The sequence below is a fragment of the Bombus fervidus genome, chromosome 6 (assembly GCF_041682495.2).
Source record: "Bombus fervidus isolate BK054 chromosome 6, iyBomFerv1, whole genome shotgun sequence".
NCBI lineage: Eukaryota > Metazoa > Arthropoda > Insecta > Hymenoptera > Apidae > Bombus > Bombus fervidus.
This window is the reverse complement of record NC_091522.1, coordinates 11,593,696-11,606,455: the sequence shown is the minus strand read 5'-3', so window position 1 is coordinate 11,606,455 and position 12,760 is coordinate 11,593,696. Positions and strand designations below refer to the sequence as shown.

Below are 12,760 nucleotides of genomic sequence, written 5' to 3'. Positions count from 1 at the left end.
AAATTAAAGAAATATACAGCTATTGCTTAGAAAATGTTTATTTAGGATTTACTACCGCAGAACATTTTTCACTATATTGTACACTAATGTAATCTTTTTGTCTTTTTGTACAGTTCCCCAGATCTAGCAACATGCAGGTATTCGTTAAGACCTTAACAGGGAAAACTATTATTCTTGAAGTTGAAGCTTCTGACACAATAGAGAGTGTGGAAGCTATGATCCAAGAAAAAGAGGGTATTCCTCCAGACCAGCAGCGTTTCATCTTTGGTGGCAAACAACTAGAAGATGGAAGAACATATTCAGATTATAATATTCAGAAAGAGTCCACACTCCATTTAGTCCTGAGACTTCACGGAGGAATGCAGATCTCTTCTTAAAACACTTATTGGTAAAACCATTACCTTGGACGTAGAAGCTTCTGACACAATAGAGAGTGTTAAAGCTAAGATCCAAGACAAAGAGGGTATTCATCCAGACCAGCAGTGTTTGATCTTTGGTGGCAAACAACTAGAAGACTGAAGAACTCTTTCAGATTATAATATTCAGAAAGAGTCCACACTCCATTTAGTGTTGAGACTTCGCCTGAGGAATGCAAATCTCTTCTTAAAACAGTTATTGGTAAAACTATTTCTTCCATATTTATGTAGAAAGGTGTTAAGTGAGTATTCAAATAACCTGTACTCTGTGACGCCATCATTTTGTTTAACAACATTTCAGTTGATTAATGTTTTTGTAAATAAAAAATTAATGAAATATAAAGCTATTGCTTAGAAAATGTTCATTTTAGGATTTCCAATCACAGTACATTTTTCACGATATTGTACATTAATGTAATCTTTTTGTCTTTTTGTACAGTTCCCCAGATCCAGCAACATGCAGATATTCGTTAGGACCTTAACAGGGAAAACTATTATTCTTGAAGTTGAAGCTTCTGAAACAACAGAGAATGTGGAAGCTATGATCCAAGAAAAAGAGGGTATTCCTCCAGACCAGCAGCGTTTCATCTTTGGTGGCAAACAACTAGAAGACGGGAGAACTCTTTCAGATTATAATATTCAGAAAGAGTCCACAATCCATTTAGTCTTGAGACTTCACGGAGGAATGCAGATCTCTTCTTAAAACACTTATTGGTAAAACCATTACCTTGGACGTAGAAGCTTCTGACACAATAGAGAGTGTTAAAGCTAAGATCCAAGACAAAGAGGGTATTCCTCCAGACCAGCAGTGTTTGATCTTTGGTGGCAAACAACTAGAAGACTGAAGAACTCTTTCAGATTATAATATTCAGAAAGAGTCCACACACCATTTAGTGTTGAGACTTCGCCTGAGGAATGCAAATCTCTTCTTAAAACAGTTATTGGTAAAACTATTTCTTCCATATTTATGTAGAAAGGTGTTAAATGAGTATTCAAATAACCTGTACTCTGTGACGCCATCATTTTGTTTAACAACATTTCAGTTGATTAATGTTTTTGTAAATAAAAAATTAATGAAATATAAAGCTATTGCTTAGAAAATGTTTAATTTAGGATTTCCAACAACAGAACATTTTTCACGATATTGTACATTAATGTAATCTTTTTGTCTTTTTGTACAGTCCCCCAGATCTAGCAACATGCAGATATTCGTTAAGAACTTAACAGGGAAAACAATTACTCTTGAAGTTGAAGCTTCTGACACAACAGAGAATGTGGGAGCTAAGATCCAAGAAAAAGAGGGTATTGCTCCAGACCAGCAGCGTTTGATCTTTGGTGGTAAACAACTACAAGACAGAAGAACTCTTTCAGATTATAATATTCAGAAAGAGTCCACACTCCATTTAGTGTTCAGACTTCTCCTGAGGAATGCAAATCTCTTCTTAAAACAGTTATTAGTAAAACTGTTTCTTCCATATTTATGTAAAAAGGTATTAGATGAGTATTCAAATAACCTGTACTCTGTGACGCCATCATTTTGTTTAACGAAATTTCAGCTGATTAATATTTTTATAAATGAAAAATTAAAGAAATATACAGCTATTGCTTCGAAAATGTTTAATTTAGGATTTCCAACAACAGAACATTTTTCACGATATTGTACATTAATGTAATCTTTTTGTCTTTTTGTACAGTCCCCCAGATCTAGCAACATGCAGATATTTGTTAAGAACTTAACAGGGAAAACTATTACTCTTGAAGTTGAAGCTTCTGACACAACAGAGAATGTGGGAGCTAAGATCCAAGAAAAAGAGGGTATTGCTCCAGACCAGCAGCGTTTGATCTTTGGTGGTAAACAACTACAAGACAGAAGAACTCTTTCAGATTATAATATTCAGAAAGAGTCCACACTCTATTCAGTGTTGAGACTTCGCCTGAGGAATGCAAATCTCTTCTTAATACAGTTATTGGTAAAATTATTTCTTCCATATTTATGTAAAAAGGTATTAAATGAGTATTCAAATAACCTGTACTCTGTGACGCCATCATTTTGTTTAACAACATTTCAGTTGATTAATGTTTTTATAAATAAAAAATTAAAGAAATATAAAGCTATTGCTTAGAAAATGTTCATTTTAGGATTTCCAATCACAGAACATTTTTCACGATATTGTACATTAATGTAATCTTTTTGTCTTTTTGTACAGTCCCCCAGATCTAGCAACATGCAGATATTCGTTAACAACTTAACAGGGAAACTATTACTCTTGAAGTTGAAGCTTCTGAAACAACAGAGAATGTGGAAGCTATGATCCAAGAAAAAGAGGGTATTCCTCCAGACCAGCAGCGTTTCATCTTTGGTGGCAAACAACTAGAAGACGGGAGAACTCTTTCAGATTATAATATTCAGAAAGAGTCCACACTCTGTTTAGTGTTGAGACTTCGCCTGAGGAATGCAAATCTCTTCTTAAAACACTTATTGGTAAAACCATTACCTTGGACGTAGAAGCTTCTGACACAATAGAGAGTGTTAAAGCTAAGATCCAAGACAAAGAGGGTATTCCTCCAGACCAGCAGTGTTGGTCTTTGGTGGCAAACAACTAGAAGACGGAAGAACTCTTTCAGATTATACTATCCAGAAAGAGTCCACACTCCATTTAGTGTTGAGACTTCGCCTGAGGAATGCAAATCTCTTCTTAAAACACTTATTGGTAAAACTATCTCTTCCATATTTATGTAGAAAGGTGTTAAATGAGTATTCAAATAACCTATACTCTGTGACGCCACCATTTTGTTTAACAAAATTTCAGTTGATTAATGTTTTTATAAGTGAAACATTAAAGAAATATACAGCTATTGCTTCGAAAATGTTTAATTTAGGATTTCCAACAACAGAACATTTTTCACGATATTGTACATTAATGTAATCTTTTTGTACAGTCCCCCAGATCTAGCAACATGCAGATATTCGTTAAGAACTTAACAGGGAAAACTATTACTCTTGAAGTTGAAGCTTCTGACACAACAGAGAATGTGGGAGCTAAGATCCAAGAAAAAGAGGGTATTGCTCCAGACCAGCAGCGTTTGATCTTTGGTGGTAAACAACTACAAGACAGAAGAACTCTTTCAGATTATAATATTCAGAAAGAGTCCACACTCTATTTAGTGTTGAGACTTCGCCTGAGGAATGCAAATCTCTTCTTAATACAGTTATTGGTAAAATTATTTCTTCCATATTTATGTAAAAAGGTATTAGATGAGTATTCAAATAACCTGTACTCTGTGACGCCATCATTTTGTTTAACGAAATTTCAGCTGATTAATATTTTTATAAATGAAAAATTAAAGAAATATACAGCTATTGCTTCGAAAATGTTTAATTTAGGATTTCCAACAACAGAACATTTTTCACGATATTGTACACTAATGTAATCTTTTTGTCTTTTTGTACAGTTCTCCAGATCTAGCAACATGCAGATATTCGTTAAGACCTTAACAGGGAAAACTATTACTCTTGAAGTTGAAGCTTCTGACACAACAGAGAATGTGGGAGCTAAGATCCAAGAAAAAGAGGGTATTGCTCCACACCAGCAGCGTTTGATCTTTGGTGGTGAACAACTACAAGACAGAAGAACTCTTTCAGATTATAATATTCAGAAAGAGTCCACACTCTATTTAGTGTTGAGACTTCGCCTGAGGAATGCAAATCTCTTCTTAATACAGTTATTGGTAAAATTATTTCTTCCATATTTATGTAAAAAGGTATTAAATGAGTATTCAAATAACCTGTACTCTGTGCGCCATCATTTTGTTTAACAACATTTCAGTTGATTAATGCTTTTATAAATAAAAAATTAAAGAAATATAAAGCTATTGCTTAGAAAATGTTCATTTTAGGATTTCCAACAACAGAACATTTTTCACGATATTATACATTAATGTAATCTTTTTGTCTTTTTGTACAGTCCCCCAGATCTAGCAACATGCAGATATTTGTTAAGAACTTAACAGGGAAAACTATTACTCTTGAAGTTGAAGCTTCTGACACAACAGAGAATGTGGGAGCTAAGATCCAAGAAAAAGAGGGTATTGCTCCAGACCAGCAGCGTTTGATCTTTGGTGGTAAACAACTACAAGACAGAAGAACTCTTTCAGATTATAATATTCAGAAAGAGTCCACACTCTATTCAGTGTTGAGACTTCGCCTGAGGAATGCAAATCTCTTCTTAATACAGTTATTGGTAAAATTATTTCTTCCATATTTATGTAAAAAGGTATTAAATGAGTATTCAAATAACCTGTACTCTGTGACGCCATCATTTTGTTTAACAACATTTCAGTTGATTAATGTTTTTATAAATAAAAAATTAAAGAAATATAAAGCTATTGCTTAGAAAATGTTCATTTTAGGATTTCCAATCACAGAACATTTTTCACGATATTGTACATTAATGTAATCTTTTTGTCTTTTTGTACAGTCCCCCAGATCTAGCAACATGCAGATATTCGTTAACAACTTAACAGGGAAACTATTACTCTTGAAGTTGAAGCTTCTGAAACAACAGAGAATGTGGAAGCTATGATCCAAGAAAAAGAGGGTATTCCTCCAGACCAGCAGCGTTTCATCTTTGGTGGCAAACAACTAGAAGACGGGAGAACTCTTTCAGATTATAATATTCAGAAAGAGTCCACACTCTGTTTAGTGTTGAGACTTCGCCTGAGGAATGCAAATCTCTTCTTAAAACACTTATTGGTAAAACCATTACCTTGGACGTAGAAGCTTCTGACACAATAGAGAGTGTTAAAGCTAAGATCCAAGACAAAGAGGGTATTCCTCCAGACCAGCAGTGTTGGTCTTTGGTGGCAAACAACTAGAAGACGGAAGAACTCTTTCAGATTATACTATCCAGAAAGAGTCCACACTCCATTTAGTGTTGAGACTTCGCCTGAGGAATGCAAATCTCTTCTTAAAACACTTATTGGTAAAACTATCTCTTCCATATTTATGTAGAAAGGTGTTAAATGAGTATTCAAATAACCTATACTCTGTGACGCCACCATTTTGTTTAACAAAATTTCAGTTGATTAATGTTTTTATAAGTGAAACATTAAAGAAATATACAGCTATTGCTTCGAAAATGTTTAATTTAGGATTTCCAACAACAGAACATTTTTCACGATATTGTACATTAATGTAATCTTTTTGTACAGTCCCCCAGATCTAGCAACATGCAGATATTCGTTAAGAACTTAACAGGGAAAACTATTACTCTTGAAGTTGAAGCTTCTGACACAACAGAGAATGTGGGAGCTAAGATCCAAGAAAAAGAGGGTATTGCTCCAGACCAGCAGCGTTTGATCTTTGGTGGTAAACAACTACAAGACAGAAGAACTCTTTCAGATTATAATATTCAGAAAGAGTCCACACTCTATTTAGTGTTGAGACTTCGCCTGAGGAATGCAAATCTCTTCTTAATACAGTTATTGGTAAAATTATTTCTTCCATATTTATGTAAAAAGGTATTAAATGAGTATTCAAATAACCTGTACTCTGTGACGCCATCATTTTGTTTAACAACATTTCAGTTGATTAATGCTTTTATAAATAAAAAATTAAAGAAATATAAAGCTATTGCTTAGAAAATGTTCATTTTAGGATTTCCAACAACAGAACATTTTTCACGATATTGTACACTAATGTAATCTTTTTGTCTTTTTGTACAGTTCTCCAGATCTAGCAACATGCAGATATTCGTTAAGACCTTAACAGGGAAAACTATTACTCTTGAAGTTGAAGCTTCTGACACAACAGAGAATGTGGGAGCTAAGATCCAAGAAAAAGAGGGTATTCCTCCAGACCAGCAGCGTTTCATCTTTGGTGGCAAACAACTAGAAGACGGGAGAACTCTGTCAGATTATAATATTCAGAAAGAGTCCACACTCCATTTAGTCTTGAGACTTCATGGAGGAATGCAGATCTCTTCTTAAAACACTTATTGGTAAAACCATTACCTTGGACGTAGAAGCTTCTGACACAATAGAGAATGTTAAAGATAAGATCCAAGACAAAGAGGGTATTATTACCATCAATGCTAGCAATTCGCAATAGAAACATATACAAAGTAACTAGGATATTCTAATTTAACTGTATTGTTTGGAAAGATTGCAGTCCATTCGGCCACAAGATTTAAATATTCAACACAAAGAAGATCTTGATACTACTCTTCAATATGTGCCTGAATTTAGTCCATTGCGCCAACAAAATGTTAGTCCAAATATGAATGATGAAAATGTATTTGAGGAAAGTACACCAACACCAGCACGTTACAGGACACCTCCAAGAGGAATAATTTTAAATTCAGAAGAAGCAAAAATGTTTGTTTTACTAAAACATTACGGATTAGGTCAATACGTGCCTATATTTTTCGAATAAGAAGCAAATATGTTATCAAATTAGGTGTTACATATATATAAGTATATGTATATAATGTTATTATAAATTAATATTGTAAATTTATTTCAGGTTGACATTGATTTGTTTATGACTTTAACTAATGAAGATTTAATTGAAATTTGTATAAAAAATGAAGCTGACAGGAAAGGTATATTAGAAGTGATAAATAAATCATGAAAAATTAGCGATACAAAAAGAATTTGTAATCTTTTATTAATTATTATTATTTGGGATAAAATTATTTTCCATATTTTGTATAAATGAATTTTGCATAATATTTAAACATTGAATACCTATGAAATTTATTTTATAATTCAAGTAATTACAATTTTTAGGTACATTTGAAAAAGGTATATCATTATCTTAGTACCACTTTGATTTTCTTTTACATCCTTGTTGTTTAATTTTGTAATTGTACATTATGAATTTGATGAATTTTAGTTAATTGCGTTCTTAACGCTGTAGCACTATTCACACCTTTTGTCAATCCATCTATATATTGATCGGAAAATTCTGATTGTGATATAATATTACCCTTTTCCTTAAGATACGTACTTAATCCTGTGTTCTTTGGTGATGCATTACTTGATTTTATACTTAAAGGTTTCTGTATACAGTGGAGAATAGATTTTATTTACGACTATTGAACAGAAATTATTAAATATTTTGTGTAACTCAATGTATCAAATGGAGAGTATCTTTGGATATCTGCAGCCGTTTACCACAAACTCTAGATATTTTCATAAGAATATCAGATAAAAAATATGTAGTTGTAGATTCCTTTTTTCTATTTGGAATAATTTCTAATAAACTACTTGCTACACACATTGGAGGATATGTAAAAACTTTAGATTTGGAAATTGAGAATTTAATTTCATAAAATAAAATTCCATTACAAATAGCGAAATAATAGTGATATAAGAGATGGTGAAAGATAGTCTTCAAGTCTTATATATGAAATTTTAAGTATTTCTGCATGAAGTTGCAAATACGTTATACTTTCTAAAAACTTTATAATGTTAATATTTTTCACATTATTTTAATATTAGTTATAAGAGGAACAAAATTAAATATTTGTATTGCCCCCTATAAGTATATCTAATTTTAATGCTCTAGTTCCTTCTATAAAGTTATAAAAATTTTTTCCTTGAACAAAATAATCATCAACTTTATTCCACATAGTATCTATCTTAGTTTGTATCGTATACCTAAGACAACTTTTATAAACTTCTGTAGTAACTGATCTTAATCCTCGCGATACTTACAGAAATAAAAACCAGTTTATCATTGAAATCATATATTTAGAGTCATTAAAGATTTGTCTCGTGAATACGCGACCAGTTTAAAATTTCTCAAAATTTTGTCCAATCTACCAGTTTCAGAAAATTGTTTATGCGTTATAACAAATATATATCCTTCTGTACCCATTACTGGTGAAGCAACAACGTCAGATATAAAATGAATAAGTAATCTAAAATTTTATTGTTAGTAAAATATAAATAAATATGGATCATGAACTTCAACAAAATCAATTTCGCAAATTGCACAACATAGGTTACTCATTTCCGGAAATAAAGCGTACAGAACCGATTGTTCTTTTTTTTTTGGTTCACAAGCATCCATTATATATAATTGCTTGCTATTCATAATTATTTTATGTTCTTGTAGATCCAATTTATACTAACAATTTTTCAAAAACGTATTTTCGAATGAATAGCCAACATTTAACATTCTAAAAGTTGTAGTAGTATTTGAAATATGATTCTTATGAAGAAGCTTTATTCTCAATTACATTAAAATTAAACTTGTATGTGAAACATCTAAACTTTTCATATTTAAAAGAAATTTAAATTCTTGTTAAGTAAAAAGACGACTCTTTTTCTATTACCAACGTATTATCTTACTTAGCAGTTACTGAGGAGTTTATATTATGTATGTTGGTACGAATCGTTGAACCGCTTTGTTCCATAAAGTGCGCGAAAAATTGAAGGTAACTACATGTTAAGATGTAAGCATAGCTTTTTTAATAGAGACTTGCTTGAAATTCTCCCTTAGAAAACAAAACATTTTTTAATAACCTTGCATGGCTGAATGAAAACCTTTTAATTTATTGTGATTTTTAACGACTAAACAAAGTTTTTCAATAGTGTATTTCCTGTATTTTGAATTCTTATTCACTCCTTGCTATAGTACTGGCATCGAATTTTTCACCAATATATAGATGTATTTGGCATTTCAGATATGTGAACGTGATTTCAAATTTCGATTCTAAATTGCATATTGATATCGCTAAATATAAGGCCAGATTCATATGTAACACAACGGTTCAGTAATGTTCAATTATGTTGTATATTCGTAACTTCAAGCCATTTGAAGTAAACGCCGCGCAATTCAAATTTCAACACTATGCATAGCGTATTCGGTAACGAACGAATTAATTACTATGTACTTACATAAATAGTTATCATCGACACCATGTAGTTCTCCCATAGAATGATAGAGATGGATAGCGCGATCTTACAGGTGAGTTGATCATGCTGAAGGACAGAGATAGTGCTCTACGACATACATACGACCATGGTGCCAAGTGTCGAGGTATCGCACTCTCTCTCAGATTTTTTTTAAGATACCAAAAATTATTGACCTTCTCTTGCAATTTTTCTAATTTTCTAATTTTCGACGTGTAGAATGCGAAAATAGAAGTTTTAAGGCGGGGAATCTACTGGTTTAAAAGTCATGACTATGTAAAATTGAGCATACTTTGGATATTTTACGGCCATTTTTACACGTTACTTTGACGTCATATTGCTTCTATCCATCATTCAGTTGGTCCGTATAGATGACCATTTCTAACTAACAAGTTCTTTGCATTAAAACTTCGAAGTGTTATCAATATAAAAATTAGATTGTCTTTTAATTGGCATTGTTTAACGAATAGAAAACAGGACGACTAAGTATAATAAAAGAAAATGTAAGCTACGATTTTTATGATTTGAAATATATATATATATATGTATAATACAGTTTCATTTTACTAACAATAGGGGAATAGGGGAAATAAAACAAAGAACAATTAGTTATATCCGGAAAAAATTAACTTTATTCAGATAAGATAAGATATATAATTCAAATTAATGGTTAATTAAGTAACACTTAAAATACAAAAAATTAAAAGATATACAGAAAAAATGTATTTGATTCGTTTAATATTATGTTTCTATTTACAAATTACTGTAGAAATAGTACTAAAAGTATAATATTTTGTCATTTCCTGATATATACACTTAATTTAACTGTACACAGTATCACACATTTTAATGCGTGTTCGTCATTTTTAAAAAATTATAAAGTATAATCATATAAGAGATATGAATATGCTAATTTATATATGTACATAATTATATATATATATACATATATGTGCATGCATTAAGCAAAATATGTATGACTTAGTGCTTTAATTTGTTTTCTACAAATTATGCAATTTTCAAAAGCACGAGAGCAAGACTGGCACGTTACTAAATGTCCACAAGGCAAAAACGTAATCATTGCTTCTCGTTCCGAGCAAACATTACATAAACGAGCATCTATCAATTTCTTGTTTTCTTGCTTCAGAGCAGCTAAAATAGTAAACAGTATATTTAAATATAATATATAATAAAATTTATTATACGTATACGGACTTCATACAAATTAAAGAATTTATGATCAATTTTTTTTTTTATTTTTATTACTTACCAAGTTTCTCGACGAGAGTCATCTCATTTGTTTCATTTTCAGTATGGGATCTCTCGTGATTTTCATCTGTAGCTTGTATCGGTGCCTGAAATAAATATAATGTACATAAGTATATATTGGAATTATTAATTATACATATGGTTCAGGCTGTAAGTTTTCCTACTTACTTGTTCAGAAATTTCATATAACTCTTGGCCTGTTACTTTATTAACATATTCTGTCCCCCGTATTGTTAATAAATAAGGACAGCCTGGAGACAAGTTCGCATGTTGTACCCATACGTCTTCTTCTATTCTCCAGCTTCCTATTTGAATTCCACAGTGGTAACAGATGGTGATATCATTTATTCCGCTATAATAGAAGCCCGCTTCGGCTAATTGTTCTCGTGTCTGTGTCATATATGTGGGCCATGTTGTGAATGAATCTAATCTAGTTTGGTAACTAGCATAATCCAAATTTTCTGGTTTTTTAACTATTTTTAGTCCCAAACGGCTAAGGTCATATGCCGTTGGGTTTCGTTTATATCTTAAAAACCGATGTTCTTTAAAATCAAATGATTCTTTATATAGTAAACCATAAGGGCAAGATGTATTTCTATTTCTTTGTTTTATCCGTAGATATTTATCAGGATCTGCTCCAATTGGTACATTATTACAATGTTCATTGCGAACAAATTTGCAGTCTGAAGAATACAACTCATGAATTAGCATGGGAGGATAACCCTCTGACCATTGGCTTATCTCCAATTGACATTCAAAACAACGGACTATGTCCATTTCTCCCGTATAGTACAGTCCTGCAGCTGCAAGACTGGCAGGGTCAATGGAAGATACAGGCCAGTTTTGAAAACTTGAACGTCTTGCTGCTTCAAAACGAAAATCATCATAATTTTCTTGGATACCACTTGACGTGGATGGAACCGGCGATATTGAATCAACCGCTAACACAAAATCAACCGACGAAGTTGAATCAATCAACGAATTTAAATCATCTACCAAGGTCGAAGGAATAGGCAGTGATTCTTCATTTTCTGAAGATTCTGAATCTTGCTCCATCAAATATCGCAATTTTATTATAGAAATCATTTTATCCAAGTTGTTACTTGAAGTGTATTGAAACCTATTTAAAAAAAAAAGAAATTGAAATATCTAGTAATTGTAACAAGCCGATATTATCGAAGTAATCTCAATTCCGTGTGTTTTAGCGCAAAGGTTAAAAATTGTCTTTGAAGAATTACAACGATTTTATTTGATATTTGAAGCATTTAAATGATCCCGAAACTATGTCTACAATCTACATAAATTCTTTCGCTACGATACTTATAAATGGTAAAACGTTTTTAGTTAACTTATTTTCGAGAAATATTATACGTGTACAATTGATCAAACAGAAATATATTCCAGACAAAACTTACGAGTATGAGATGTTTATGTACCGCTACAACAGCTCACCAACTCTTCAAATAGAATCTTGACAAAGATTTAATATCCTGTTCTTGTATATTTTATATTGTTAAGTTTTCTAATATTGGACTCTCGTACGAGCGAACCACACAAACTATTCCACTGTCAGAGTAGTACTAAAGTTTGTTGCTATTTCCTACATATGTTATTCCTACCACTTTACTCCTTCCCCCCACTACAAGGCACTGTGCAGAGAGTGAAAGTTGTCGACCAGTCAAATGTCATTGATGCTCCGCCCCTTACTGTAAAGTACTCTACAGACCGTACTATCATTGGTTGAATGAATCATCGCCGCATGATTCAGCGAGAAAAGAATTCTTAATTGCTTCGTTTTTACTTGTCAATATTGACACGTTGTTTAAAATATTAGTAAAAACTGTTACGGAATTTTCATATCGTTATGTTTCAGATTTTCCATTTTCGTCAACTTTTAATCGATGTAGGTGTTTCATCGGTTTGGTGTGTACAATCGTAAGTAAATATAATGCTATGCACTTTAAGGATCGAAGGTAATTCTTTAACTAATCGTATACCTGGGTATACGTGACTACAAAGTTTACTGGTAGCATAATTACGGTCGTAAACCGTATTATCTAAAATCTCAAGTATTTATTCTATGTTTAGTGTAGAGTTTAGTGTAGAGTATACACGGCCTCGGTATTAATCACCGCGGATTATACTAAAATTAT

General features: G+C 32.0%; 2 protein-coding genes across 2 annotated transcripts in view; one reads left to right on the top strand and one right to left on the bottom strand.

Annotated features, from left to right (window-relative positions):
• LOC139988400 (uncharacterized) overlaps nucleotides 1-12,760 on the top strand; it is a 61,640-nt gene that overhangs the window by 37,817 nt on the left and 11,063 nt on the right. The window contains 17 exon segments of the mRNA XM_072005752.1: nucleotides 132-368; nucleotides 370-581; nucleotides 867-1,110; nucleotides 1,112-1,323; nucleotides 1,609-1,866; nucleotides 2,125-2,349; nucleotides 2,635-2,672; nucleotides 2,675-2,862; nucleotides 2,865-2,991; nucleotides 2,994-3,090; nucleotides 3,368-3,595; nucleotides 3,881-4,108; nucleotides 4,393-4,630; nucleotides 5,139-5,262; nucleotides 5,265-5,361; nucleotides 5,639-5,866; nucleotides 6,152-6,386. Of these exon segments, the coding sequence (XP_071861853.1) occupies nucleotides 132-368; nucleotides 370-581; nucleotides 867-1,110; nucleotides 1,112-1,323; nucleotides 1,609-1,866; nucleotides 2,125-2,349; nucleotides 2,635-2,672; nucleotides 2,675-2,862; nucleotides 2,865-2,991; nucleotides 2,994-3,090; nucleotides 3,368-3,595; nucleotides 3,881-4,108; nucleotides 4,393-4,630; nucleotides 5,139-5,262; nucleotides 5,265-5,361; nucleotides 5,639-5,866; nucleotides 6,152-6,386 (3,216 nt within the window).
• Nucleotides 10,300-11,693, bottom strand: LOC139988558 (baculoviral IAP repeat-containing protein 7-B-like). Its single transcript, XM_072006146.1, has 3 exons — nucleotides 10,776-11,693; nucleotides 10,609-10,693; nucleotides 10,300-10,475 (listed from the first exon to the last, which is right to left on the bottom strand). Exons 1-3 carry the CDS (start codon nucleotides 11,691-11,693, stop codon nucleotides 10,300-10,302), a joined length of 1,179 nt encoding a protein of 392 aa, XP_071862247.1.

What these genes read in the sequence shown, in the direction of transcription:
- LOC139988558 (XM_072006146.1), bottom strand. Translation starts at nt 11,693, where the DNA reads ATGATTTCTATAATAAAATTGCGATATTTGATGGAGCAAGATTCAGAA. An exon ending in TATATGAAATTTCTGAACAA is followed by an intron (nt 10,694 to 10,775) that starts GTAAGTAGGAAA and finishes TATTTATTTCAG; the next exon opens with GCACCGATACAAGCTACAGA. An exon ending in GACTCTCGTCGAGAAACTTG is followed by an intron (nt 10,476 to 10,608) that starts GTAAGTAATAAA and finishes CTCTGAAGCAAG; the next exon opens with AAAACAAGAAATTGATAGAT.